The 27,869-nt window shown below is 52.4% G+C and overlaps 1 protein-coding gene across 1 annotated transcript; it reads right to left on the bottom strand.

Annotated features, from left to right (window-relative positions):
- Nucleotides 1-440: 440 nt before the first annotated feature.
- SNX19 (sorting nexin 19) lies at nucleotides 441-27,666 on the bottom strand. The gene is given in 12 exon segments (XM_050910961.1): nucleotides 441-4,466; nucleotides 5,142-5,229; nucleotides 6,075-6,259; nucleotides 19,414-19,543; nucleotides 21,843-22,029; nucleotides 22,319-22,415; nucleotides 23,619-23,749; nucleotides 24,048-24,167; nucleotides 24,327-24,427; nucleotides 25,153-25,291; nucleotides 25,715-26,398; nucleotides 26,401-27,666. Coding segments are annotated over 12 exon segments (2,841 nt in total). The 5' UTR covers nucleotides 27,244-27,666; the 3' UTR covers nucleotides 441-4,330.
- Nucleotides 27,667-27,869: the final 203 nt, after the last annotated feature.

The following is a 27,869-nucleotide window of genomic DNA, read 5'->3' as shown; positions in this document are numbered from 1 at the left end:
GGGTCTCTTTCACTTTCTTCCAGGAGAAAGGCCAAAGACCTCCACATTGCTTCTCTGGTTTCATACTCACTGGAAAGCCTAAATCAAGAAGTTCGCTTGTCAGGGAGAAAGAAGCAATGCCGATGCTACCAGAGGTGGGAAAAACTGTTCCTGTTTCTGACCAAGCTGCTAGGGACTTTGGTCTTTCCCATGTCTGAGCAGTCCCACTAATGCCGCTGCGTGCCAGGAGGGCAAAGCACTGTCTCAGACCCATTGCCACCAGTCAGGCATCGCTGCCCCAGCCAGGCGTTTCGCGACACTCGGGGAGATGCCTGCTCCCCCCTTCCCACTCCCACCTGGGCTTTCTTGCCTCTCCCCTACTTGCTCTGCTCTTCCCTTCCCAAGGGCTGTCTTACAGGCAGTTTCTTGGCAAAGGCGAGTTTTAAACCCAAACGCAGAGACAAGTTCGAAACGGAGTGTTATTGTACGCAGAGTCAGAACATAAGTCACAAGTACTTGGGAGCACCGGTTTGCTTCCCATTTAACAACAAAATAAGCTTTCAAGACGGCGCTCTTCTACACAGGCTTGAATGGCTGCACCCACAAACAGCTGACACAAGGCTTTGAACACAGGAAAGACAACAGGGAGTCAGTGCAGGGTGGCACTCTTTTTTTTCTTTCCCCAAAACCACAATCAAAAAACCAAGCTCTGGCTCAACACAACAACTACTATTTCGCTTACGGCGGTGCCTTGAAGCTCTGTACCGCTGCACTCTGTGTTGTGCACGCACACCAGCAGCCTCGGCTTCCAGTGAGCTTGCAATTTAACTAGCCAGCGCTGGGGGAAACTGAGGCAGGGGGAAATGAAATGCTTTCCTCAATGCCACAGAGTCAGCAAGCGGTAGGCTGGAAGCAGATCACGTATGTCCAGTAGGACCTAGAGAGCTGAGCACCCACCTGAACCGTGTACTGCTCCACACCTAGTATGACAGAAGCCTGCAACTTTTTCTTGAGATCAAATCTGGCTGCTTTCACCACCCTCCCTTTAGCAAGAGGTGGCTAGAGTCTTCTGCACAAATTCCTGCAGAAAAAGGGAGCTTGCTGGAAGTATGACACACACAGAGCGAGTTACAGGTTTTTTTGTTGGCCTTGTTAGTTTTACCAAAGCAGTATTTCTAGTCTTAGTCCAATGGAAATAAACTTTCAGCCCACCTGAATGCAGAAGTTTGCCTTTGCCACTGTCGTGCTCAATTTAATCCGAAAATTATAGTGAGGCAAAGAACTGGCGTTAGAAAAAAGCTGAACTTTTTCTGGGATTTTGTATTCCTTAACAACAAGATACAGAGAGGGGCTACTTGTTCCTACACTGCTCCTGGGCAGCTTCACCTCGGCTGTGAGAATGGACTAAGATCTATGACGGAGAGAATGGGAGTTTGAAACCTAGCCAGTAAGAGCATGAGAAAGGGCTCCGGCAACCCTGGTTTCTGTTTTCCTCGCTCTAAGAAAAGAAAGGGGGTTCTAAAGATTAAAACAAAGATCTTGCAATCCAAACTCCTGGGGGCCTGTTCCCGACTCTGCCGCTGACTTCAGAGCACATGCAAGTAAACCTACTTCATCTCTCCCTGCCCCAGCTCCTCCCACGTAAACACAGAGGAGATGTTGCTACTTTGCCACGTGAGCAAGTGTGCAAAGCGCAGGCTTCGAGGCCCCTGAGCGAAAGGTGCAGAGGACACACAGACCAAGCAGTTGTCTGGCACAACCGCAAATCATCGTCGCACCATCCCAGCGACGTGCCGGCTCTCAAGCTATGCTCCTCGGAGCCCGCCAGCTGAAATCGCAAATTATTTCCATCAGGAGGATTGAATATCGAGTCATTTGCATAATGTCAGAGATCAGGGTTAACGGCAGGGATGCTAGGGCTTCCTGGCAAAGGAGAAACGTAAGCTCGTCCTTCCAACGCCACATCCAGTGTCTGCAAGGACTGTGCTAGACTTTTGCCCTCACAGGGAGCTGGCAGCGCATAGTTTGCAGTCCATCTCTGAATGATCCTTTTCAGCAAACAGTCTCTTACTGATATCCCTAATCAATAACAGACTACAATCTTGGAGCTCCAAACCCATAAAATTAAGAAGGAAGCAATAGCAAGCAAGCACCCCAAGAGCATCTGGGAAGCCACCAAGCACAAACAGGGCTAAGCTACATCATCCCTGGCCGATGGCTCCTTCTCTCACTGCCTTCTCCCACTCCTCAAAACAGCTGATGTACCAAATGGAAGTCGTAGGAAAAAGAAGGGAAACAGGAGCATGGCGGTGAAGGAAAGGGTGATGAGGCTGCTCCGAGCAGATATTGCGCTTAAGGATATATGGGAGTCCTGCTTCCCAACCTGCTGCTTGGCCATTTGGGATTATCCCACATGGAGCATTCTCCAACCCTTTGCCTAATGTACTCTTAAGCTACTTAACGCACATGCTCCCTCCTTTTCCAAGCAGGTGGCAAGTCTCCCATCTCAAAAGTGTCACTGCTGAGAAATGGCTCCGATAAGCCATGCAAAACTGCTTTGCTTCATTACATTGGATTCTGCCTAGTCTTGGGATGGCCTTAGAGCTCCCTAAAAATACGCTTGCTGGCAGCAAGCTAATCCTTCCCTGTATTTTCACACAATACATGCACGAAGAAGCACACACCGCCTGCTGTCCATTATTAAGCAGGTGCCTCTGGAAAGAGCAGAGTCTCTACTTTCAGTAGTATGCATGTTGGAGTTAAATGACCTTCTCTCCAAACATGCCACAGAGTATCCAGCTCCAAGAAACAGCAGGCCATATGAAATGCACTGTTTGGTATTGTAACATGGAAACTAGCTGTCATCCTGCACGCTTCCCTCCTGCAAAGTCTCCTCTTCTAAGCTCTTTCATCTGTAGAGAACACCAGGAGCAGCTTCCCCTTGATCAGCAAAGTCCAGCACTGGTCAGTTCATATTTCTTCCAGGAAATACACCAAAACAGGTCACCGAACTGGTCTGTTGGTGCATATTCTCCGTGTCCATACTCTCCATGTCCATCTGTCCTGTCACAAACCTGACAGCTGGGCAGCACAAGCTTGCAAAACCACTCAAGTCTTGGATGACCCAGAAAAGCAGCTGCCAAATCGACATGCCATTCTGTGCTGGGTGGCACTGGACATCGTGACCCGACAAGCTTTCTAGAGCCCTCTGCACACAGCTGTTGCAATAGCAGGCATAGTAAACCAAAGCACGGTGACATAGCAATCAACAACAGAGCTCAGGTGGTGCTCAAGCCCATTGCTGTGGTCTAACTCGCTAGCTGTCCGTGCCACGCGTCTGGTATTCCTCCTGGGCTCAGAGGTGCTCACTCCTCTGTCAGAGCTTGCTGTGACAACCACTTTTGTGTGGGAGCTGATTTACTTGCTGTGTGTCACACGTGGGTCAGCTCCTTTTCTCCTGTGCCTTCCAGGTGACAGCCTCTGGGACTAAAACGTGACTCAGCAGGCAAAATACATGGTAATCCTGAAGTCCAGCTAAGCTACCATTCCACTTTAGTCGGGGCGCAGTTCTCTTTTCCAGGAGCACAGTCTACCCTACTCGCATCCTGCTGTTCAGGCAGCAAAAGATGCCAAAACAAGACCATGTCAGAGCAGTGGCAGCGGGAGGCAGCTTATCTTTGTCCCTAAGGCAAGACAGCAGCTTTGATTTCTGCACTGCTTTCGACTTCCCGGTTATTCGGGCAGTGGGGATGGGTCCCTGACGCTGACTTCAGGGCTATCACCACATCTCCGTGCTCCATTCTCTCCCCGTCTTCCTTCTGGTAAAATGGATGGTGTGGCGCAGGCAAAGGGCAGGCTGCTTAGAGAGCAGAGACAGCATTTGGTCCTCCCTTCACCTGTCCCAGAGAAACATCTATCAACAAGATACCGTCACATCAAGTCTCTGCATGCCAGTGCCAGGTGGAGCCCGAGGCCACAAAAGCAAATCTCGCGTGCTGTCTGCCTTTAGATGTTCAGAAACGTGAGGCAAGACAACAGGGTTTGTGGGCAGCCTGCATACCCTTCTCAGACCGTCCAGCTCAGCAGAGGTCAGGCATCTTCATTCCAGGCTCTCCATCGGGTCAGCAACAGAACAGACGCTATACGGCAGAAAAGCATCTTCAGCCCCTGACACTGGGTTTAATCCATCACCCAGCCAAAACAGAGAAGCCTGGAAGCAGCCTCATTTAGCACTGGCTGGAAAATTTTTTTTTACAAGAAGCTCCCAGACATGTTCAGTAAACACTGAAAATCAAATCATCCCGTGCCTGTGGCTGCTTCTCTCCTCCACTGCTGGCTACGCCAGCCCTGGTTAATGTGCTGAAATGCCTGCTTTGTCCAGGCCACTGGAGGCAGATGGCGCGGCAGCTGCGGTCTCGAGCTCATCGCTGGAGCCCTTCAGAACCAAGAATTCCAGCAGAATGTCCAAGAGGCAGAAAACCAGGTGCCTGAAACGGAGAGAAGACAAAGCTTAGGCTGGTCAGGGCACAGCGGAGCCGGGAGATCAGGTCCAGACGTGCAGAAGCCAAAGCTCACGCAAGGAAGAAGTATTCTGACTGCCATCAGGGGAAAGACAAAAGATCTCGTACCCTAGAAGAAATCTTTCAAGGGATGGTTCAGGTTTTTTTCCAGCCCCCAAACCAGTGGGTGTTTGAAGCTGCTGAGCAGCACAGAAAACACAAATGCATCTCCTGGAGTGAGGTGGAACATGCATTTCTCTGCAGTTAATCACAAAAGCATTGCTTTCCAAATGCACAGCGACAAGTACACAGAAAAACACTATCTACACATATATGCAGCGCCCTAAGCTCCTCTAAAAACAACAAACTAAACCAGGATTTGTCTTATTTCCTCTGACAGTCCCCTGACGTCCACAAACTAAGCAGGCCCAACAACATAATTAACAAGACTGGCTCAATAATCTCCAGCCAGACCGAGGTCCTAGACTTGCACCTTCATAATAAGCAAGCCAGATGCCCTTTGATAGTATAAGTCTAGGATAATTAGCCAGATATGTCCTGTGCCAAGAAGCTCACAGCGCGAATCTCACGGCGAAGCCCTGAGCTTAGCTTACAGGCCCCATCGCAAAGGCTATCAGGGTAAAGAGACTATAATGCACATACCTGTTTATCACAGGCTGCCCCAGGGACTCCAGTACCAGGTTCCAGCTCATCCGACATTTACTGGTTCCAAGGATTTCTTGGATCACATCTGTCAATGTCGGAGACAAAGCTTTAGGAACTGCACATTTCCACGGTAGTAAAACAGGGTCAGTCTTCTGCTGGTGGGTACTAAATCAAAGTTTGTGACGGTGCTCTCAGCCCGAGGCATCTCATGCCCAACAGTACCATGACAGAAAACAGCCAGGGACTGGACTGAATGCCAGGAAAGTGTTCCAGGTTGGAAGGGCATATACTGGCAGCGCTTTTTCATCCCCAAAGGATAGAAAGGGCCCCTTACACTGCAGCAAGGAGTTAAAAGTTCAGAATACACTCACATGGATTAGGCAGCAGCTGCTTTAATGCCAAAGGTCCCCGTGTCAAACTTCAAGAGAGGGAAATCCAGTGCAGCTGGGCTCGTGATTTCAGTCCAGTGGAAAAGCCACTCTTTAGAGCGAGAAGCCAAAGGCTTTGCCTTATGACTCTTCTCAGCAACGGTACCCTTTGGCAGCAGGTGGGAGCACAGCGTGGCACTGGCTTTCCTGAGCCCTGCCTCGTTTGAGGCAGCTCAGCGGGAACCGTGCCACCAGCACTAAGCGCAGAGTATGTGGCCACTCCGCATCTGGGAATCACCGAGACACGTGTCCTTTGCCTCTGAGCTGTGCTGCTCCCCAAATGCTTAGGCAAGCTATCTAGAACTGCGAAACTGCGGTTTTTGCTTGCAGGAAACCATTCAAACCTCAAAGGTCACGAACATATCCCACTGCCTTGGCACGAGCAGGCTCCATCGCTGTTTGTAACCACATTTCCAGAGATGCCAATGCACTGGAGGGTTCCCCAGCCTCCCCCACTGCTCCTTTCTCAAGGCCAGCTGACACGTCCCTGGGGCACACTTACTAGGCAAGATCCCCATCAGGCTCTGCAGGGCCTGCTCTGCTGCTGCTTTCTTCTGTTCCTCTGTCCTGGCTGGTTTAGGCACTGCTGGTAAAACTCCTCCAGGCCAGATGGATTCCTGTAGCAACTGGAGGTACTGGACCCAACGCTGGGTGCAGGTCAGGTTAACCACCTGGACTTCCAGCCACCTGTAGGCACAGGGAGAGAGAGAGAGAGAGAAAGGTCAGGAAAAGTCAGGCTTGGTACCAGCTCAGGAGCTTTCTGCCGATCAGAGGCCCTGAAGGAGTAAATCAGCTTGCTGGGTAAGTTAACATGCAGTTTTGAAGTCTATACGCCAAACATTTTCACAAGTATTAATTAGCTGAGTTTCCCCACGCACCAGAAGTAGGTATATGTTCCCTATCTTATAGACAGAAACACATACGTAAAGTCACAGGGGAAAAGCAAAGGCCACGAAAAGCTCCATTGCCCGGCTGCCCACAGGAAACCAAATGAGTAACTGGTCCCTAAAGGGGACTAAGGGATATGACTGGCCTTAACCTCCTCAGTTATGTCCATGCACAAGCTGAGACAGAGCTGGAAAAACTTGTGTTTTAACTCTAAAACAACCCCCTTGACTGACTGGAAGGACACGAGCATGTTCTGGCAACCACTGCTCCTCTCATCAGTCCCCCTGCTACCAAGAGAGTCAGGGGTATCTTGCCTGGAGACCAAAACACACGCTCCCAGGATGGCAAGGCACAAATATCCTGCTGCTTCACACTCCTCTCATCCCCCTGCTTCCCTGCTGTCCAGTCCTGCTCTGTCCACCGGTGGCAGGCAATGAAATCATCGCCGCTCCCATCCAAAACCCCGCGCTGCACGTCTATTAAAAGGAAAGTTAGGTACTTGCCAACAAAACTGCTGGTCAGCCCTCCTGCTGGGCCAAGACGGTGCCCTTTATACGGTAACAACCTGCAAATCCCGACGCTGCGGGAATGCTGCTCCACATAAGGGCTTGGAGGCGTTTGCAGCCTGCACGGGGGAGATGTGTCCACACCACCCAAGCGCTGGCCAGGGAAAGTTTCTAAATCAATCATGCGGACCCTCTTTCCCAGACGTGAAATCACTTCCCCGTGTAATAGCATAAGCCACAGCCGTCAGTCAAAACTCGTCACTGCTTAAAATCTTCCCCCCCCCCCCCCCCCCAGAATAAGGAGAGGCCAGCGGACGAATCCCTGATGCCACAGAGGCCAACAGGAGGGTCCCCATCGATTTAGCAAGACCGGGACTCGGTGGTGCAGCACCGACGGCGATGGCCCGCTGCCGCTGTCCTCATCAGCGAGAGGCTCCGGAGCAAAGAGGGGAACGTCGGCACGGGGTCGGGGTAGGGAAAAGGCTTGCGATTTCGCCAGTACTTCAATAGTCCCAGAGGAGAGGAGTCCGCAAGCAGGGCCAGGAGACCCGTTCCTCTTGGCAGCTGGTGTTCGTGCTTGCAATTCCGTCACCACTACGCCCCGGCAGCTCATAGCACATCCAAGAGCATGGGCCCTGCCAAGGCAAACTTTATTTAACCTGCGCTCTGCCAGACTGTCTGCATTCTTCTCAGGCGAGGCATTCGGGCCAAGGGCGTCTTTCCCCACGCAACCGGGACAATGCGAGCGGAGAGTTGGGAATAGCAACACCTAAAGGTAACCAGGGGCAAAGGAACGGCAGGTAGCCATCATCGGGGCCAGGGCTGCAACGTGATGCTCCCTTCTTCAGCACGAAACAAGGTGCCTAGTTGCAGGTCTTGAAGGATGCACACCTAGGAAATGCCAGCTGCAAAAGCAAAGACCATTAAAAAAACTGAAAACTGAACTGTTACGTCTCAGAGCAAGGTCTTACTGGAGCACTGGCAATGCTCCTGGTGATCCCAGTAACGGCACTGGAAATGGGGAGACAGGGCCTTTACGCTCAGCCTCACCAGGGACCCCAAGTAGTGATGTTGCTGCAAGATCGTGCCAGAGATCCAAAGAGTAGCTTCTACCTGTCTTAAGAGGACACAATGACACAGCACAGTCTTGCCTAGGAAAAGGCCATGTTTGAAATACAATGGCTTAAAAGGGTTTTTATCTCCAGCCATCAGCGGAGTTTAACACCCTGGATCACGTTAAACCCTCCAGCCATCCCCAACCAAATTAAAGCCTTAAACTGTGGCTCCTCTGGGGGCAAGAGCTTTCATTAACATGGTTTTTCATTAACATGTTTTCTTATACAACCTGCTTTCCTAACTGAGAAAACATTTGACAAGCAACAGAAGTTCAGAGACTTGGGGACAGAGCTGCAAACAGTACAACCCTGCATCTAGGGAGATCAGATTGAACGTTGACTTGAAATTCGTCTCAGCAATAGTCACTTACCATCCTTTATAAGGTTGTAGAAAGCAAAGAACAAGCTTTCTTTTTCTTAGGAATGTTCCTAAAATAGCAAAAAACCAAGCAAATAGTGGGCAGAGTGAAAGCTGAACTTAGAGAAGACAGCACACGTTTCCAGACGGCTCAAGAGCAGACCGAGAACTAACGAATGCTGGAAGGTCCCGTACAAACAACCTACCATTTCTAGCTCATTTATTTCCATAAAGCCACCAGAACCAGGCAACGAGGCCTAGAAGTAACACCTATAAATCTGATCACATGTGCACGCGCTGCGATTATGCAAGTGCTTACAGGTCTTAGTTCCCACAGTTGCAAAACACAATCAACGGATTTTTTTTTCAGTTAGTCTGGCAGCTCGCTGCCTTCCACTTTGGGAAGCAAAGGGCAGGATCTGAGAACAGCTCCGTTGTTTTGCCCCACCCGCGCCGATGCGTGCTACAGCTCCGTGCAAGCTCCTGAGAAGAGGCCAACTTGCCTCATCGCACGGTGCTCAGACAGCAGGATACTCACTGCTAGGAAAGGGGGAAGAGGCACCCAAAACCACAGAGCATACCAAAAAAAAAAAAAAAAAAAAAAGAAGAAACTCGACGGGAACGGGGACAAGAAAGAAGAAGGAGAAACCAAAGCTGGGTGCAAATGGAAGGAAAGACTAAAGTCACTGTGCTCTGGGTTCCCTTTTGCCAGTCTATCAGTGTGTGGACCCATCCCAAAAGCACTGGGAACAGAGGAACTGTCAAGACCAGTCCATCTGGTTCAGCATCCTCCCTGTGAGAGCAGCTGACGCTCTCAGACGCTTCGAAAGAAAACATCAAAACAGGGTAACCTGCCACAAAGAGTTTTCCTCCCTACTCTCAACCTGTACCTGTTAAAGTCACTGCCAACATCCACTTTGGGGGATGCACGCTGCATTTGCACAACACACACAGGGGCATGCGCAAGCAATAGTTATTGAACAGTGAGGAGCAAAGTAACTCCTCAGCTCTCACAACTGTAGTTGCAACTCAGGGAGGGCCACATCAAGCTTTATTGAAAAATCCTACCTGAGTAAAACCCAGATTTCTATGGCAAATTGACCTTTCCATCAGGCAGACTTGCTGCACCAGGATCAGGATTAACAGCTCACACTTCTCACGCAGGAACTCCAATTATGTGCTGGTCCAAAGCTGACCTTCGGCAGCAGATCACAGATGATTTTTCATACTATTAAAGGACTAAGCATTTGAGATCCATGTGCCACATCGACAGCACACACACGCCTGCTCCCAGGTAGAAATAAATCCAGCAAGAAACACAAATAGATCTTTTTTTTTTTTTTGGGATGGCTGATGAGTTACTATTTCCATTCTGCTATTTCACGAAGAAATAGCCTTAATAAGAAAGAAAGAAACCAAACCCATCACTGAACCATCTCCTTACACTTCAGCCGAGACCAGAAATAGATAGAAAGTGACCTCCTGGGCTCAGACGTTCAAATGCTTTGATAATGCCCAATGCAAAGAGACAGACTGCAAAGGCTACGAAGTCCTGGACGTTAGTCTGGAGGTGCATAACTTGCCCATGCTGTAAGGGTCCTCTGTTTGAAATAGCTGCTGATGGAGGAATGAAATGGCTGCTAAAAAAGAGCTGATTTAATGCCATGGCTTAAGCTGGAACTCCAAGGTCAGCTGAAGGGGCCCATTAAGATAGGAACGGCAGAAATGCCCTGGGAATGAGAAACAAGGCCCGGGGGGTACATACCTTGGCCCTCCTCCGGCACCTAGAAGCAACAAGGGCTGCTAAGATGGAGCAGCCTACGGTAAAGACAGACTAAGAGTCAGGAATAGGCAAAACGCAGCGTATGGACTTGGTTTTACCTGGCTCCTGTGAGCTGGATGCACTTACTTAAGTGGACTACCCAGAGGGTTCACCTGCAGATAGAGCGAGCTCAACCCAGCAAGTAAAGGTAGGACAGGTTGGATTTGCTTAGTCTGGAAAAGAAAGATGGGCCAAGAATGGACAAAAAGATACGGTACTCTCCAAATTTACAAACAGCTGCTAGAAGCTGGTAAACCTCTCCTTTTCTCATCCATCAAGGTTAGGATAAGAACTGCTAAGTTCACTTGAGCCGAGGAATGGTTGAGTTAAATATGCTGATTGTAATTAAATGATTAATTAAATGAAGCAATAGCAATTGTGATTCCCCCACAATTGGGGATTTTAAGGATTTAGACAAACACAAACTAGAGGCCACGTTTGGAAGAAGACAAAGACAAGAAAGCCTCTACTAGTCTGCTTTAGCTGTATAAATACAAATAGCTCTATAAATATACATGAGCTGTGCATAACAGTAGCAAGTCCAGCTCAATGTCTACTACTTTCCACCCCAGAACAAGGCCTCCGTTTCCCTGAGGTCAGTTAACACGGCATGGCTAACCAGAAGCTCAAAAAAGGCCCGTGAGACCAAGAGAGTGAAAAAGATTTGAGAAAAAGGCAACATCTGGAAACGCACAAGGCACTCAAGCATCTGACTCTTACGAAATCAAGAAAGGCTGGTACTTAAATCACCAGACCATCCCTCCCTTCGCAGTACTTGTCCCCCAAATTCCTCCCCAAATTGTGCCTCAAACCACAAGAATATCCTTAACTCAAGGGCTCAGAAAGAGCAACATTTCAATGCTTTGACTGTAAAACATTTCTGAGCAAAGCTTGTAAAACCGAAGAAACAGCTGCAGCGGGCACAGTTAGAAGAATGGAAAAACACAAATGGAGAGCTCTCGCCCCCGGGCTCAGCTTTTAGCACCTGCTACTTGAGCCCACGTTCACCTTCTCTGCACAGCCGCCAGCAGAAACACGTGCAGCTGACTCCTGGCACGCTCGGCTCCAACACCTTCAAAGGAAGCCCACACTTGTCCAGGCCATCGGTAAACCCTTCGCAGAGGAAGGAAACAGGAAAGAAAAGAAAAAAAAAAAAAAGCCCTCCATAAATCAAAGAATACAAAGCATCCCGGGTCCTTTTAAACTTCTGGCCAAAGACACACACGCAAAAAGTAAACTATCCTTCTCGCCTTACTGGAAATGTTCCTCTCCTCCTGCCCTATAAAAAGTTTACAATTGTATATGCTATGAACAATACATCCTGTACCCCTGCCCAAGCACACGGTAATGAAGTGTTTGACCAGTGAGGCAGCGGCCCCGTGGCCGAGTGCCTTCCCCTCGAACAGAGTGTCTTGCCAGCCTCGTACCTCCCAAGCACGATTCCCCTGAGGGCAGTTGCACCAAAGGAAGCAAGAAACAAATCAAGCTGCAAGGAGTTCAGGCCGGTAGCATTTGCACCTGACATGCCTTGGTTAGACTTATCCGTGCCAGCACCTTGCCAGCATAGGGCAGAGGGATTTTTCTACCTGCTTGACCAAGGCAGTGAGAGGTGGAGCTGGCAGAAGCCCTGTGAGAAGTGGGTATGCAGGACATTTTGCTGTGGGGCAGAGAGGAGGAAAAAAACAGATCATCCCCTACCGCCTGTAGGCATGAAACCACACCTCGGCGTTGGGATTTGGGGCACGGCTCTGTGCCGCTTTATGTGCTGCTGCCTCCAAAACACACCTGCCGCAAAAAGAAATTGTGTAAACACGCAGGGCTCCAACTCCAACCTCTTCTCCCCCCAGTGAATTAACCGAGCTGCTCTGTTTTTTGCTTTTCTCAAGTTAAATCTCCCTGCGATGCCGTGGGGCTCAGGAAAGGGGGAGAAAGCTACGTGATTAGGAAAAAAAAAAAACCCCAACCATCCCAAAACCCCCTTGATTTTTAACAAAGCATCCTGGCTTTCGATAACATCTTCATCAAGTATTTATTGAGCCAATTAAGCTCTCAGCGGTGCCCCAGGGAGAGGCCAGGCTGTCTCAGCCAGGTCCTGTTCAGAGCAGATTGCTTCATTAGCCCGCTTCAGAATCAAAATACATAAAAACACCATTAACCCTTCACAAGCCAAGGAAAACTAAAACCAACAAGGAGACATTATTTCCTCTCAATCCTTTTCTTCTTTGTCTGTTCTATTTGAAATAGGAAGTTGTGGTGGTGGTGGTTCTTTTTTTAAATCTAGGAAAAAAGTTGGCACATATCTAATCGCTGAAACGGAATCAAAAGAAAAAAGAGAGATGCAGTTAAAATAATGTTGCAATTGTTATCAAAGCACAGAGTGCTTGCTTCATTCTAGTGGCTGTTTTTGGAAGAATGCTGCTTCTAGAAGAGGAAAAAAAAACTTTGTTTGGGACAGAGATTCAAAGCCGGATCCAAAATTTCCAGGTGCTTGGAGACAACTGAATCGAGGCCCGTTTCCAAGTTGATTTTTATTTACTTTACATACACACACGAAGACACATACAGTCCCGAAGATCGCTTTCGCTGACATACCACAGGCCTGCGATTTCTACTGCTCCTTGCAGCTACAATACAAATAGCCAAATCCAGAGACGAGGAGGAAGATGCCATAAGGTTAGTTCCTCTATATACAAAATCTGTTGCTAGCTTTTAGGCTGGGGTGCACACTTGCACCGCCGCGGGAGGGACAGGACCTTTGCTGCCACGTACCTGGGCCTGCCGGCACAGCCCCTCGATGCGCGGTTGCAAAGGTCCTTACTAAACGTGCCCAAATCAACTCCCCCAGGTAACAAGCCAGAACAGCGAATGGATTTAGCTGCCCCAGCTGCACTGACATTGCAGTTTTGGCAGCTCGTTTCTGCCAGCAAAACTCAGAGGTGCTGCCCAAGCCCGGAGTGGTAAGCTACCTGCCAGCTACGAAGCCAAAGGAAAGTGGGAGCAGCCGCGCGAGGAACAGCTTTAGCATAAACCTTCCTGGCTTTTCCTGGCGCCTGAAGAGCACGAGTCAACCCTCGGCTTTAATGTCTTTTTCAGAGATAACGCAGAGAGGGAACGGGGAGCCTCCGCAGCGAATGCCTGCCCACGCACAGCCACGTCCCACCCCAGGATACCCCCTACGCCGGGTGACACATGTAGAGCCCAGCTTTGTGCCGACCCCCGGTGCAACCCGGCACCGAGATGAGGTCTGGCTCACCGTCTCAGCTGTCGGACACAGCCCCTGCGGGGCTCGAGATGGCCAGGGCTGGGCAGAATTGCTTGCCCACGGGCAGCGCGTTCCCAGCACGGCCGGGGCTGCAGGTGCTTGGCTGCCTCAGCGGGCAGGTTTACTCAGGGACATTTAAGAGGGTCAGGCAACACTACACGCCGGTGGCACCTTCAAGTCAAGAGGATCAAGGAGGCTGCCAAGGGTCTTTGTTTTTGCCAGTTCTGTTGGCGCAGAGATCAAGGAAGAAAGAGGAGAAAAACCGGGGAAAAAAACCACCCAGCAAGCAACTCCCTGAAGCTATGAGCTCCTTGACTCACACCACCAGTTGCACAAGTGCCCACGACACCTGGCCTGACATCGACAGGCTCCGGCACAGAGCCCCGAAGCCAAAACGACAGCAAGAAGGCAAGGGCAGCCTGGGGTTGTGCACGGGGGTAACCCCAGCAACAGCCCACCCGAACCCATCTTGTGCAACGGTCGGGCACCATGCCGCATCCCTGACGAAGGAGGGATGGGAGACGTGCCGCCAGAGCAAGCTGCAGCACCCTTTGGACGGGCACAGATATCCAGACTGCCGAAAGGACCCCAGGCTTGGCTGCAAGGTCCCTTTGCTGCCCCGTTAAATTGACAACCCAGGACCTTTCTCAATCACAGGCCATGGATATCGGTCCGAGAAGTTCTCACTTGGTGGGGCTGGAAGCTGAGCGAGCCCCCGGCGGGAAGGCTAATGAAACCAGCCACACTGCTGAACCGTTACCCCTCAACACACACAGCGAAGCAGGGATGGGGGGACACAAAACCTGACAGCATGGAGAGCCGGGAAAGGAGAGAGGGGAGGCCACGGCAATGCAACAGTCACCCTGGAGACAGGAGACCCCACTGCTGATGGTGGTTTTTACCTCTGCAGGGAGCAACCTCCATAGCAGCCAGCTCTGAGACCGCTTCAGGGGCCAGGGAGACACATCCTGCCCCCCCCAGCCTTGCATCTCCCGTCAAAGGTGCACTGAATGTGCAGGACAGTGTTGGAAAGGACAAAACCTGGAATAACCCACAGCCCTGCAGGCTCCAGCTGCCTGCACAGGCTGCAGCACCGGTTCACATCAACCGCATCCTCCCTGTATCCACCCTGGAGCATGGCATCGGCTTCCTCCATGTGCCATAGCCATACCTTGCCCAGATCGTTTCCATAGGCAAGCAGAGCCGCCTGCGTCAAGGCATTTGCTCTTTAGGCCGGGACCTAGCCAAACTGGTTATCTAAACCCTAACAGACTGAACCCCCTGCCAAAATCTAGGCTGCAACAAGAACTCAGATGCTCCAGACCTACTGCTGATAGGATGAAGACTATCATGCCTCTGTGGCCTTGCCCAGCTCTTGACCCCCAGCAACGCTTGGCAAGATCCAGCGCCTCAAATCAAAGACAAGCCCTTGCTGCTACAGCCTCCCCAGGACCACCCGGCCTCATTTTAGTGTACATACTCAAAACCTGTCCTGTGTGCTGCCCGCGTGCCCCTTCTCTCCTCTGATCCCACCCCAGGGCTCAGTGTCCCTCACCGCAGCACCCAAGAGCCAGGCTCCCTGCAACACCACAGCCCAAGACTCAGCTCCAGGGTGGATCTGAGCTCAGATGGAATTTCCTTTCCCATGCTAGTTCAGCAGTGGCTGAAACCTTGGGAGAACCAGCTCAAGAGAGGAAAGGCTACAAGGAAAACAAGCCAAAGCTAGCCAGACTCACAAAGGGAACCAGAGCTAGAAGGACTTGCAAGAAACCACTCTCATAAAAGCCTGACGGTCATTTGTAATCAGTCTCAAAGCATCCCTGGCTCTCCCTCTACATCTCACACAGCCTGGAACATCACCTCCCCAAATCCACCCGCTTCCTTGAGGAATGATGGGACAGGGGACAAAGCCTGGAGGAGCACCAGAGTGACCCAAAGCCAACCTCAAACCAAGCGGTGCTGAGCTCCCGAGTATGGCAGGGATGATTTGCATTTATTTAACTCATGCTCAGTGGAACCTGACACCATCAAAGCTGCCTGCATAGTTCCACACGCTCCCTTATATACACACAGGCGCTTCCGAGCCCCGGCACGGACTCTGCGCCCCAGCCCCGCTCAGGTTACAGGGTGCAGACAGCCGGGGTGTGCCGAGACACCTTCCCTCCGCTCGACGGTTTGCATTGCCACGGCTTTCTGTTGTGACGCATGGGAAGGAGCTAGGAAAAGCATACAGACCTGGATCCGCACCTAAAATACTCCCAGGTCCATCCCCGGGATCCTGGCACTCTGCTGGGGCTCCACTCCAGAAGGGGAAGCAGATGTGGTCCTGGGAGAACCCCAGCAGCAGCTGAAGGGCACGGTGAGCTGGTACACAGTGGCTGTCACCCTGGCTCCACGGCTGGCCCCGGCTCGTCGTGGCACCGGCAGATCCCTGACCTAGTGACCATCGTGCCGTCGGGGACGGACCGAGGGCAGGGCGCGGGGTCACAGCCATGGCGCGGTTCGCGTGCTTGCCATCTATTTTTAACACCGCTTTGACTCACAAGGCTCTAAAAAGCACACGGATTCTCCAAATGCTCTTTAGCTCTTCCACCAAACACCCCCGGAGCCCAGAATAGCCCCATCTACTCCCCTTTGCAAACAGGTCCCTGTTGCAGCCTCCCCACAAAAGATAGATCTGCGTTTCCAGCCCGTGGGAGGGAAGCGAGAGCCGGACAGAGGAGGGGTGCGGAGCCGAAGCAGGGCAGCGGGTTTGTTTACAGGCACCGACCCAGCACGCGAAGAGACTGCTGGAAGCAATCCTCGGCCCCAGGGTCGTCCCTGCTCCCAGCGAGCCTCCCGGCCCCTCCGCCTCCCCTCTCGGCTCCGAGAAAGGATCACTCCCCATTACATAATGGGACGAGCGCCACACGGATGCGGGCCTGCACACACAGGCTCCCTTTTACTTAACAATACCTTTTTCGGTCATACAGTCTTCCTCTCCCCGGCTGCCATTAAACTGACAGTCAGGGGAGACAGATAGCGCCTGGCTCCAGCTATTTCAGTTACGGAGAAGAGGGGAAAGAGGAGCGTGGTGGGATGCTCCGTGCAGAGAACGGCGAACGGAGCTGGGTAGGGAGGTCCCATAATCAGCAACAGTGTGGTCACAGCAATCACTCGACATCACCGTAGGGGATGCTGTGGGCACCGCAAGCCCAAGGGAGAAAGTCCCCAAAGGAGAGGGGGATTGGAGAAGCTGGACCTTGTTCTTGGTGTTTTTCTGTCGATTCTTCTGCTCTGGCACGATGCACGCTCGGTGCAAAGCGGCAGCAATGCCCACAAAGGCAGCTGCGAGAAGGCTACAGGAGCAGCACGCTCCTCATCAAATACAAGCTGGCAGAGGAGTATCCGTTCAGCAGCAACCCCCTTCCTAACACCCAAAACACTGCTAGGACACCTCCTTTCCAGCACCCACCACCTAACCCAGCCACTGATGGGAACAGAGAAGGACCTCATCTCACAGAGGGATGATTCCTACTTGTACTTTGTGACCAGCAACGGTTAGAGACAGGATCATAGAATCATTTAGGTTGGAAAAGACCTTTAAGATCATCGAGTCCAACCGTTAGGATGCGTGCCCATCTGCTGCCCCGTGTTCGTCCGCCTGTTCTCAGAGGCGGGAGCAACGATGCCTTGAATAGCACATGCTCCCAGAACAGCTTCTGGTATTTTCTCCACCTGTAAAGGGTACCCAGACGCAGTGCCAGCCAGAATGCCAGTGCCAGGGCTGTGCCAGGTCTGGCCGAGCAGCGATCAAGTTGCAAATACTTAAATGGAAGAGAAATGCCACCAAATCCACACTGTGTCCCTGGATAGGCAGCTAGCAGCAGGTCTGAGCTAGAGACTTCTTGATCTGCTCAGGACAGCAGTGGCCACCTGGGGCAGCCATGAGTACAAGTCTCAGCCACCCTTCTGCGTGGCTCAGGGACAGGGTGCAATGGCAAGCCAGCATGGACTCCCCCCGTTCCCAATTCTCCTCCGCTGCAGAGGTATCTACATGCCTCATCTTGAACGTCTGTCTCGGGCATTGTCTGAACTCTGCTCTCGTACCAGATCACAGCTTTCACGACAGGCAGACACTGACTGCTGTCAGGGCAGTTCCTGTGCCCATTGCAGTACCCTGCTGAGCCCCAGCCCTCCACATGGGCTTCCAGGAGCACTAAAAACCTGCCACCCTTGATTTGAGATAGGAGAATCTCCACCCTAACACTCCTCCCTTTCAGGAGACCAAAGCACTGTCCCAGGCATGGCCTTCTGGGTTGGGGTGGCGACTACAGCAGCAGAAACAGAGGAGGAAAGCATTCTCTGCAGCAATCCATGAGCAACACCATCCTCCCGGCAATGGGGTCAATTCACACTGCGCAACTCCTTCCCCTGGCCCCTTCCTACCAGACCTGTGGACTCCTGACCGTCCCAGAACAAGAGCAGAGCCAGCGTCAACACGTGCCTTTCAGCACGGACACGTACGGTCCCAGGGACACAGGGTTAGTTCAAAAGTTGTATTTGCACCCTGTCCTGATCACGACACCAAGGAGTCACAGGACTTCCCAACGTCACCTCCAGCCAAAGGTTTGCCTGCAGCACACGTGGGTTCACCCAGACCCGTTGAAGCAGAGCAGCTACAAGCACTTTAACCCTCATGCTGCTCCACTAGCACAACTTGTGGAGCTCCTCCACCTTCCAGGGCCAGGCATGTGCTGTGTGTATGACAGCTTCTCTAGTGGAAAATACCAATGCCACGTGTTGGTGCTGCAGGCTCCCCGGGTGACTGGGACACAGCTTATTAGGAGGTGATGACGTGCCTATTCAAGCTCTCATACCTCTGTGCTTACACACAAGGATTGGGTTCCAGTTCATTCCCCAAGAGACCAGAGCCCATTTTGGAGAAATGGGAGCAACACCCACCTCCTTCCACCCAAGGAAACAGACTTGGGAGTGATGGCCAGCAGCCCCTGACCTCAAAGCGCTTTGGCAACCTCTGCCGAGGGCAGCTTAAATTACCAGCTCGGTTATAATGTGCTGCCCTGCACATTTTGACACTGGCTTTGAATGCCTGCGAGAGAAGAAAGGGCGCAGGAGTGGGAAAAGCACTGCTCTGAGACTCCCCCTAGCCAAAATCCTTCCGGGAAGGCTTTCCTTTTACTCTAAAGGACCATATCCTCAGCTAGTGATAGTCACCGACCTACACAAGAAAACAGAAACGCTCTCTGTTTGTGTGTCTTGGCCTAGTGCCTTACCACACAGAGGCAATGGCCCCAGAAAAGCTTGGCAAGTACTTACCAGCTGGAAAGGAAGTCTTTCCCCAATAGATCTGTGGGTCACTGCCCAAGGCACAGGCACTACTGGCCCACGGCAGATCAGAGAGGGGTGCATCAGTGAAAGCAAAGGCCCTGGGAGGCCGCACTCCGAGCTGTCACTTGATAAGTCGCTGTTCCCTGCGCCTGTTTATTCTCCTTTTGTAGAAAGAACAAGCTGAGCCTAGGGGCAGCGAGAGACCAGGAGGCCAGCAGAGGCCAGTCTCTCCTTGGAGAGCCAAGGAGCTGGGCACTTGCCCTTTCACGAGGCAAGAAGCCTCCCATTCCCAGGGCTGGATCCTTCCTTTCCACTGTTGTTAAAGGACAGGAGGCTGCCCGCTAGAGTTACACTGCTGTTCCCGGGGAAAACAGCTCCTAGTGCAAATCTCTGAGACGATGCAAATCTCTACATACATGTGACATCTTCTTTACAGAACCTTGTCGTTTGATGCGACGGAAAGCATTTATCTGCATTCAGGCAAGAGCTCCATTTTAGACTGTAACTCCAAAGGCAATGCCACCTCACAGAGCTGTGAGGTCAGTCGCTGAGGCCTTACCTTTGAATGAGGGTCCCGAAGAGCAGGTGGAAGACCTTCTGGATGTTCTCTGTGCACAGCCAGCTCCAGTGATCCATCAGCAGCAGACGAAGCACGTCCAGGGCGAGGTCAGCCAAAGCTGTCTCAGAGTCTGCCAGAAGGAAGAGGAGGGTCAGATGAAGAAGCCAACTCGGTGTCTAAGCAACCCTGGTGGAAAGCATCATCCGAAACTCACTCTTTTCCCCTACAGCCTGCTTGACGCTCTTCTCCCCAGCCTAACACCTTGCGCCACACACAGATGACCTGCTGCAGCACAGCCAGCCTGGGGAGCCTGCCCTCCCAGGCTCCTGCCCCGATCGCTCTCTTTCATTTCCACTTTCATCCAAGCAGCCCCAACCTCCCTACCAAGGGGCGCACCAGACCAGAACGTGGCTGCTCCGAGCTCTCAGTTCCTTCTCAGTTAAGCCGAGGGATTATCAAACCCCAGTCCACGCACGGGGATGGCAGTGTGCCCAAAACAGGTGAGAAAGAAGGCAGTGACTGTAGCCAGGAGAAAGGTACTTTGCTGAGGACTATTTTCCTAGTCTTCACCAACACTTTCCCCTCTTCCAACGTGCAGTTTTCCAGGCGCAAGACTCCGGTCGGTGTCTGCAGGCTGCCATCGTGTGGCAGGTCCCAGTCTCAGCAGGAAGATGGATGAACCACAACTGGATAAACCAGACGCATCAGTTAAAACAAAAACCCACACACATGCCCACATATCCCTGGTGACACAGACCTGGGACAGCAAAACCTCTTTCTGCCCCTCAGGAGGATGTCAAAGCCTACAGCGTAAACACATTCTACTTGCTGGAGAACTACTTTTATGCTGCTTGGCCCCAAAGCATCATAGGTGTTACGCTGAACAAGCTTATTAATGTACCACAAACCTGCCTGAGACAGCCACTCCTAGGCCAGCGGCCCAACCTGAGGCGACTGCGTCGGCTCTGTTGGCAGAGTGAGCTCCTGTACAACAGCTTCCCTTACTCTGACCTTCCCCGATGCCTGATCTTTCAACCACTCTGCCTACAGAGAGCCAGCGAGACTGTTCACGCACGATTGACTACTGGAGATAAAGGGGAGAGGGATTCTGGACCCCAGCACCTGTCCTTCCCTCCTCTTCCTCTCCCTGCTGCATACGAGCTGGACTAATTAACTCCAGGCCATTTCACTTGGAAAAGACAGGGCATGAGTGCATTCGGCGCCTCTTGCTCTGCGCCACGCATAAGTTACTCCTCGCTTGCTCTGCCCTTTGAGACTTCTCTCTGCAAAAACTGGAGCAGGCTGTTTAGCTTCACCATAACCCCATACAAAGAGCATCGTCAGCAAGCTCTGTTTATTCCCGTAGCATCCAAGCCCCTTTCCTCAGAGAGCTGCTGGCCAACCTCTTCCGAGAAGTCACCCTGTGAGCAGATACGGACAGCGGTTGCCTTTTTAGCCAGCCGCTCCCCAGACATTCATTCCCCTTACCCTGCCAGACCAGCCTGCTCTGTCTCGGCTCTGAAGCATCACAGACCTGCAGGCATTTGACATCATTTACGTTAAATTTCCTTAAGAGTTCAGCTAACTTGGCCTGCCTGTGTATCTTGTGCTCTGTGCAGAGCACTGGCCTCCAATTCCAGTCCTGCTCCCCAGCAGCCCCAAAACAAGCGCGGGCGTCTGTTCAAAGATTATAGGCAAAACTGGTAGCACAGGCTAGGTTTCAGAATACCAGACCCATCCTGTCACAAGCACGTGCTTTCAGTCAGAGCTTGCCAAACTTGAACCACTGGAGTGAAATTTTTGGAAAGTTCTAGCTGATACAGCTCAGCTATTCCAAGAAAAAGATTAGAGAACATATTTTTGTTCGTGTTCAGGATAATCTTGTAACTGCTCGGAGAGGCCGTAGCACCCCTGTGCTTCAGAGGAGGGATCTATAACCAGAAAGGGAACATCATTCCTTGAACTGGGATTACATATTTGCTATTCCCACCCAATCTATCCAAACTTAACTGCATCTCAAAAGGTCCTTTTACAGTGCATGGACATATCAAGGCCAGCTTGAGACTACCAAGAAATCATAATTTGGCCATTTTTCATTTTCTAAGAGCTTGATTTTATAACACTGGCAGTTTAAGCAGTGTGTCCTTAAGAAATGTATTTCTGCAGTGACTGTACTGAGTACACTAAGGTGAACATCTACAGTGACACAACTGAGCCAAGACCCAATTTACTTCCACCAGCAATAAAGACCAGAGCAATCACCTAACAGGACTGGAAAAACTCAGTTTGCCTTCCCTTTAAATCAAGGTGCAACAGGCAGGAGACCAGGTCCTCATACTGAAGACCTTGCAAGCTGAGCCTGCAGATGTTGGAGCTGTTGCAGCACTAAGGGAGATACGTCGAAGCACTAACAGAGGGGCTGAGCTCACCAGAGTCCGTGTCTGGATGTGGCCCCTGCTCTGACGTGCCCAGCCCGGCCATATCCTCCTGCACGGAGCTTTCCTTAGCGTCTCTGCTTCCCTCGCCTTCGGGAGCTTTGCTGAGGACTGCCTCCAGCAGCTTCTCCTGCTTCTGGATGAAGGACTCCATAGCAGCCAGCGACAGAGTACCAGAGACCTACAAAAGCACCGGCGCGTTAGTGCCACAGCAGTGAGCTGCACACAGCCAGAGTTGAACAGATATACGAGATCTCCACTGCCCAGACAGCCTCCCACCACCTGGTTTGCACCTTGTTGTAGCCAACAGCACAACCAGGGCTGCTTACTGCCTTTCTGCAAAGACCCGGCAATGCGGGAAGAAGGCTGCAGCAGCCACAACCCTCATGCACATGGATTATTCCAAGTCAGCACCCAAACAGGGCAATGATTAGGATCATGAAAGGACTGCAAGAGGGATCTGAACTTACAGCGCTGCCCTCCCTGATAGAGTACACAATCCTGTCATGCGCTTCGCTCGTACTCAGCACTGGAGCAATTTTACTGGATGAGAACCTCAGCCTGGACCTGAAGAGGAGAGACAAGGCACAGTCAGGGTTTTCTCCGCAAGCTGTGAGCGATGAGTTTCCCAGCCTCTGCCAAGAACCTGGACCAGCTATCTTCGTTCAGTGTCATGTCCAAGCTAAGAACTCTGATTAGACCTAAAGTGGTTCAAAAAAGCATCTGCCCCCAGGATAACTACGAGGTGGCAGCAAAGCCATGCAACAAAAGCATTAAAGCGCTTTTCCTCAACTACATGTGAGCCTAGCCAAGGCTTTCCAACACCCCCCACATACATACACCTTCTTCGGCAGGTATGTGACACATAAGCTTACATGCAAACGTAGGCATTTCTGTTCAGCAAGGTGTGAGCATTGCAGCATACACAGGAAAGCGTTCAGAAAAGCCTCTGAGACGAAACATACTCAGCAGTGGATTGTGAAATCCAGTTATAAACACGCACACACAGAAAGGAGGATATGAAACCGCGTTTGGGATTGTGGGACAAATTGTAAAATAGCCTGTTTATCATTAAGGAATGTCCTTTTCAGCCAAGATGCTTCAAAACGTGTACTTTTTGGGTTTGTCTTTTGGTCCAAAGCAGCTTTTTCTAGCAACACGTCTCTTTTCCAGAAAAAAAGCCATACTCGGGCAGAAACCTCCCCTTCTTCTGTAAGGGAAGAATCACTGATGAGCACAATGGGGCTCGTCACTGCCAGCAACACTAAATAAACACTTGGTGGGCAACATACATGCAGTGACCTCAAACACTGCTCCCAAATAAATATTCAAATGTTTGCTGGGCAAGGCAGCATGCCACTGTGTGAAACAGATGGGAGAGGGAGGAGTGAACCTTCAGGTAGACAACTTATAGCTATATTTTGCAGTGACTCACCACATATATAGGTCATGCACTTCTTTAAGGGTAAAAAGCAATTCTCCAGGAGCATCAACATCTTTGCCGGCAAATGCCACCACCTCACAGCTCCCTCAGGAGGAAACCCACCTTCTGCGAAAACCTGAGCATTCTTAGAAAACCCTTTATCCAAACAGGAACTCAAATACCCTTGCTCAGTACGTGAAAGAGAAAGGAATTCAGCTACAGTACGACAGCAATGTATTATCCACAGCAGGTGAAGCACCAAGTCGGTATTTCCCCACAATGGAGTCAGTTTGTGTGTGAAACCCATGTTCTGCATAAAGCACAGGGGAAGCTGAAGGAGCCCTTACTTGTTAGTCTTCTTCCCGTCTGTCTGAGATTTCCCATCCACTTCAGACTCGCTAAGATCCTCCGTGGGGCTCTGGGGCTCCGACCTGGGGAATGCCGTCTTCAAGGTGTCCACAATGGCGTTGACAACGATCTGCAAAAGCCAGCAGTGCCATCAATTACTGAATATATTCCTATTCCTTGAAAATGAACTAAAGAGTTTTCAGACTTGCACGCTCTCTCATTTCCACGATAACCCCCAGGCTCTTTGAGACGGGCTCTGACTCTTCCTAGCTTTACGGCTTTCTGGGCAAGCTGAGCCCAGCTACACAGAGAGCGTTTGATTTTTTTGGCTACTACCACAGCAGCCATATATGTAGACATTGAAGCCCAAGAGGCATGTCTAGGTGCAGTTGTAAGCGGTTCAGATAATCAGTTTCCCACTTGCCTACCTTGTCTATCCTGGAGACAACGAAGGGCTTCTTGACGAATGCGATCCTGGCGTCAGTGTTCAGGGCGAGGAACTCCTGTACCTCCTCACTGTTGGCAATCTCAGGGACGGCACACAATTGCTGCAAGGGAAGATGCAGCTTTAGGTCTTTTTTGAGTCAACTTCCCAGCTTGATCGTGTAAAGTGCAGGTGGAATAGATCTGATGTGCTCCACTGTCAGTACAGAGCTGTCCTGAGCACTGCTTTCTAGCTCACAGGGGTACAGAAGCAAGTATCTCACCTTCAAGAAAGATTCTAGCAGACTTTTTCTGGCTTCCACTTTATCGCTGTCCATATTTCCAAATGGGAGATCAGGGAACAGTTTCTTTGGGCCTTTGATATCTACAAAGGAAACAAACCCATTAGCCAGCTCGAGGAAACTGCAGCAGTTGTATTAAAATCTTAATGCTCTCATGCTTAAGACTACCACTACACATCAGCCCAAGATAATACGCCCCTCAAACCAGGGTAGCTGAATCAGACCTTAAATCCATACAGAACTTGCGTTCGGCTGGATTTCGTATCATCCGTGCCTTTAAAGTTAAAAGAAGCAAGAACACCAGCTCAGCACATGGACTCTAGATCACCCAAAGAGCCCAAAAATTCTCAACAGAGCAGTTTTCCAGCCAAACCCTCAGACGTGTCAGAACGAAAGGATTATGTAGGGACATGCTAAATTCCACGAAGCTTTATACATAAGTAGCATTAGGAGAAACATTGTTTTCTTTTTAAAAAAAGCTTATGTTCAACACATACTACTCTACTTTCTTGTATGCAAACAAGAAGCTTGCAGATACCAGTGTTTCTATTCACTGTTAAGGTGCAACACTACAAAAGCAAGCATTGTCATCTGAACGGGAACAAGTATGTTCTGAAACACTGGAATTTGCTCCCAAAAGAAATAAATTTCTCCTCTAGCCAGCTCTGCACAGAACAAGGACATGGGCATCACAAACAGCCCAGCATCCAGAGCCGCACAGGCAGGGCAGGATACCTTCAGAGCAGAGGAGCACGGACTGGGGTGGGAGGGAGAAGGATTTTCTCAGGAAGCTAACGCAGGGACTGACTTTTCAGGAACTTGCGGAGCTCCGGTTTCTCCTCCAGTCTGGTCTGGAGGTTGAGGAACTCTCGGTAACGGCGGTTCACGGTGTGGTAAGCCATTTGCTGAAGGCTGCCTGCGCTCTCACCCTCCAGGGCTGTCTCGTACTGAGGAGGAAGGCAACAGTCAATAATCCTTACAGACCCCAAAACAATCCTGATGCGCTGTGGTCCCTGTCGGCCCCACAGTCCCCAAACCCCACGGAGGTCCCATCCAGCAATTCCTCAGATTGACCTTTCCCTGAAGAACAGCAGCTGTACAGCACGCAAACCCTTCACGATGAAGGAACCGGTGAAAACAGGATACAAAAGGCTCAACCAGCCCCACGCAACCCTTGGCCGAGAGTTGGGAACCCCTATCCCGCACCCGAACAGCCACTGGAAAAGCCACCGTGCCCATATTCCCCCACTGCCAGACAAAATTTGTTGTCGAGCCACACACAGAGCAAGTCCTCATCTCCAAACACCACACGTGCTTCCCTGCCAGGGCAGGGATCTCAGAAAAGGGGTGACCGCCGGGGGAGCCTTTACCTTGACTGTGTACAGGGTGTAGGGGTGGAAGCCAGTCCCACTGTGCTCTCGAGCAGTGATGGTCCCAGTTATCCGCAGGTTCTGGATGACGACTGGCCCGTCGGGACTGCTGAGGGGCTCAAAGCTGAAGGTGCTGATGGAAGCCGTTGGGGAGGATGAGAGCAGAGTCTGCCCGGGGTCTGGGGGGCTTTGTGGTTGGCCCTCAGCTGCCCCCAGATCTTTCCCCAAGCTGGAGGGCCTCTGCGAGGAGAGCTTCTTGGGGACAGCTGGGCTTTCCTCTTCCTTCTCAACCGCTGGGTCAATCTGGATGTCAGGGCAGGAGCTCAACGCAAAAGCAGAGGCGGGAAGCAGGCCAGCATCCGAGCTGGTGGCAATGCCCTCCTCCAGGTCCCCCATGCCATCCTCCAAAGTGGCCGGTCCCTCCACCACAGCGGAGGTTTCCTGGAGGGGTTCATCGGGGAACTCCCTTGCAGGCAACAGTGCCAGCAGGTTCGTGTCCTGGCCCGCATCGGGCGCGGGGGACTCCAGCTCCAAGCCCTCACAGGCGAAGAGGGAGCCCAGGGCTCGCGGGCGGAGGAAGGGCTCCTCTGTGTGGCACAGCCCGCTCGCCTGATCCTCTCCCTCCTCGCCAGCAGCCCCTGCCTCTCGCCTGGGCACCTCCGTGGCCCTCGGGGAGGGGGGCAGCCCGCAGGGACGGCGTCCGTCTGCACCGTGACGGGCAAGAAATCAGGCACTGGGGGTGCAGGGGGCGGCTCCTCACTCCGGGGCTTCTTGGAGAAAGCCCCGATGAGCAGCAGGTTGATCCAGTCAGGATCGGCCATCTTCCTGATGGCCGGCAGCAGCACGTTGCAGGCGACCAGCTCCACCACCACGAAGCGTCCCGTCCGTGTCTCCAGGTGGGGCCGGGGCACTAGCGCCCGCAGCAGCATCTCCACAGCAGCCCGGGCGTAGCCCACCTCAGCCGCCGGGCTGCGGAGGGCAGGATGCGGCCCCGCCAGCCGGCTGTACTCCAGCCACAGGGTCCGGCCACCCTCTGGGTCGTCCCTCAGGGCCTCACGGGCCTGCAGGTAGCTCTGCAAGTGATGGCCGCAGAGGAGGAGGATGCGGCGGGCCAGGGCTTGGCGGTCAACTCGCCCCATCCGCTGCCTCAGCTCAGTAGCCAGGCCCATCATGGCCTTCTCCACCTCAGCCTCGAAGGCCGGCTCGCTGCTGATGGTGCGGTACCAGGAGGCAACAAAGTCCCGCACCACTTTGCGGACAGTGCCGGCGATCTCCCTCTCCAGCCGCCCCTTGGCCGCCGGGCAGTGGGGCTGGGGCCGCAGGGAGCTGACAAAACGCTCCAGCCGCAGCCGCCGGCCAGAGGGGCTGAGAGCCTGGGGGCCCAACCAGCCGCCCAGCGCCGCCAGTGCCCCGCAGAGCAGCCCCAGTGCCCGCAGGTCGAGCAGCAACTGCAGGGCCAGCAGCCAGCCCAGCGCGGCCACCAGCACCAGAAGCGCCCGACGGACCCCTGATGGCCTCTGGCTTGGCATGGCGGGGCTGAGCAGGGCGAGCCGCCCTGGGAGTCTGCTGGCTGCCACCTCAATGGCCTGAATGCCTGGACACTGGGGTTTGTCACGGCTTAACTGTCTGGTCTCCTTTACTGGGCACCGGGGCTCAACCAACAGAGCTCCTCACCGGGCACCGGGGCTTGTCGGGGCTTAACCGACCAGCATCCTTACTAGGCACCAAGGCCCAACCAACCAGGCTCCTCACCAGCCACCGGGGCTCATCAGGGCCTAACCGACCAGGCTCCTTTACTGGTCACCAGAGCCTAACTGACCGGGCCCTGTCACCGAGCACTGGAGCTCGCCGAGGCCCAAACGCCGAGGCCCAACCCACCGTGCTCCTCACCAGGATCAGCTCTACAGGCATACCGGAGCTCACGCTGTCAGACGGAGCGACACGCCTCACTCTTGCTCGGTACCGACACAACGAGGCCCGCCCGGCCGGACTCACCCAGCCCGGGCCTGAACAACCAGCTTCCCCGGCACCGGCCGCCACTTCCGGCTTCGCTTCCGGTACCTCCCCCGCGCCGGGCGCCACCCGCCCCCAGTCCCTCCCTCCCAACAGCGCCCCCTGGCGGGCCGGAGGGCTGGCGGCAGGGCGCGCGGCGTTG

The sequence above is a fragment of the Gymnogyps californianus genome, chromosome 25 (assembly GCF_018139145.2).
Source record: "Gymnogyps californianus isolate 813 chromosome 25, ASM1813914v2, whole genome shotgun sequence".
In the NCBI taxonomy this organism is placed as follows: domain Eukaryota; kingdom Metazoa; phylum Chordata; class Aves; order Accipitriformes; family Cathartidae; genus Gymnogyps; species Gymnogyps californianus.
This window is presented reverse-complemented; position numbering and strand designations above follow the sequence as displayed.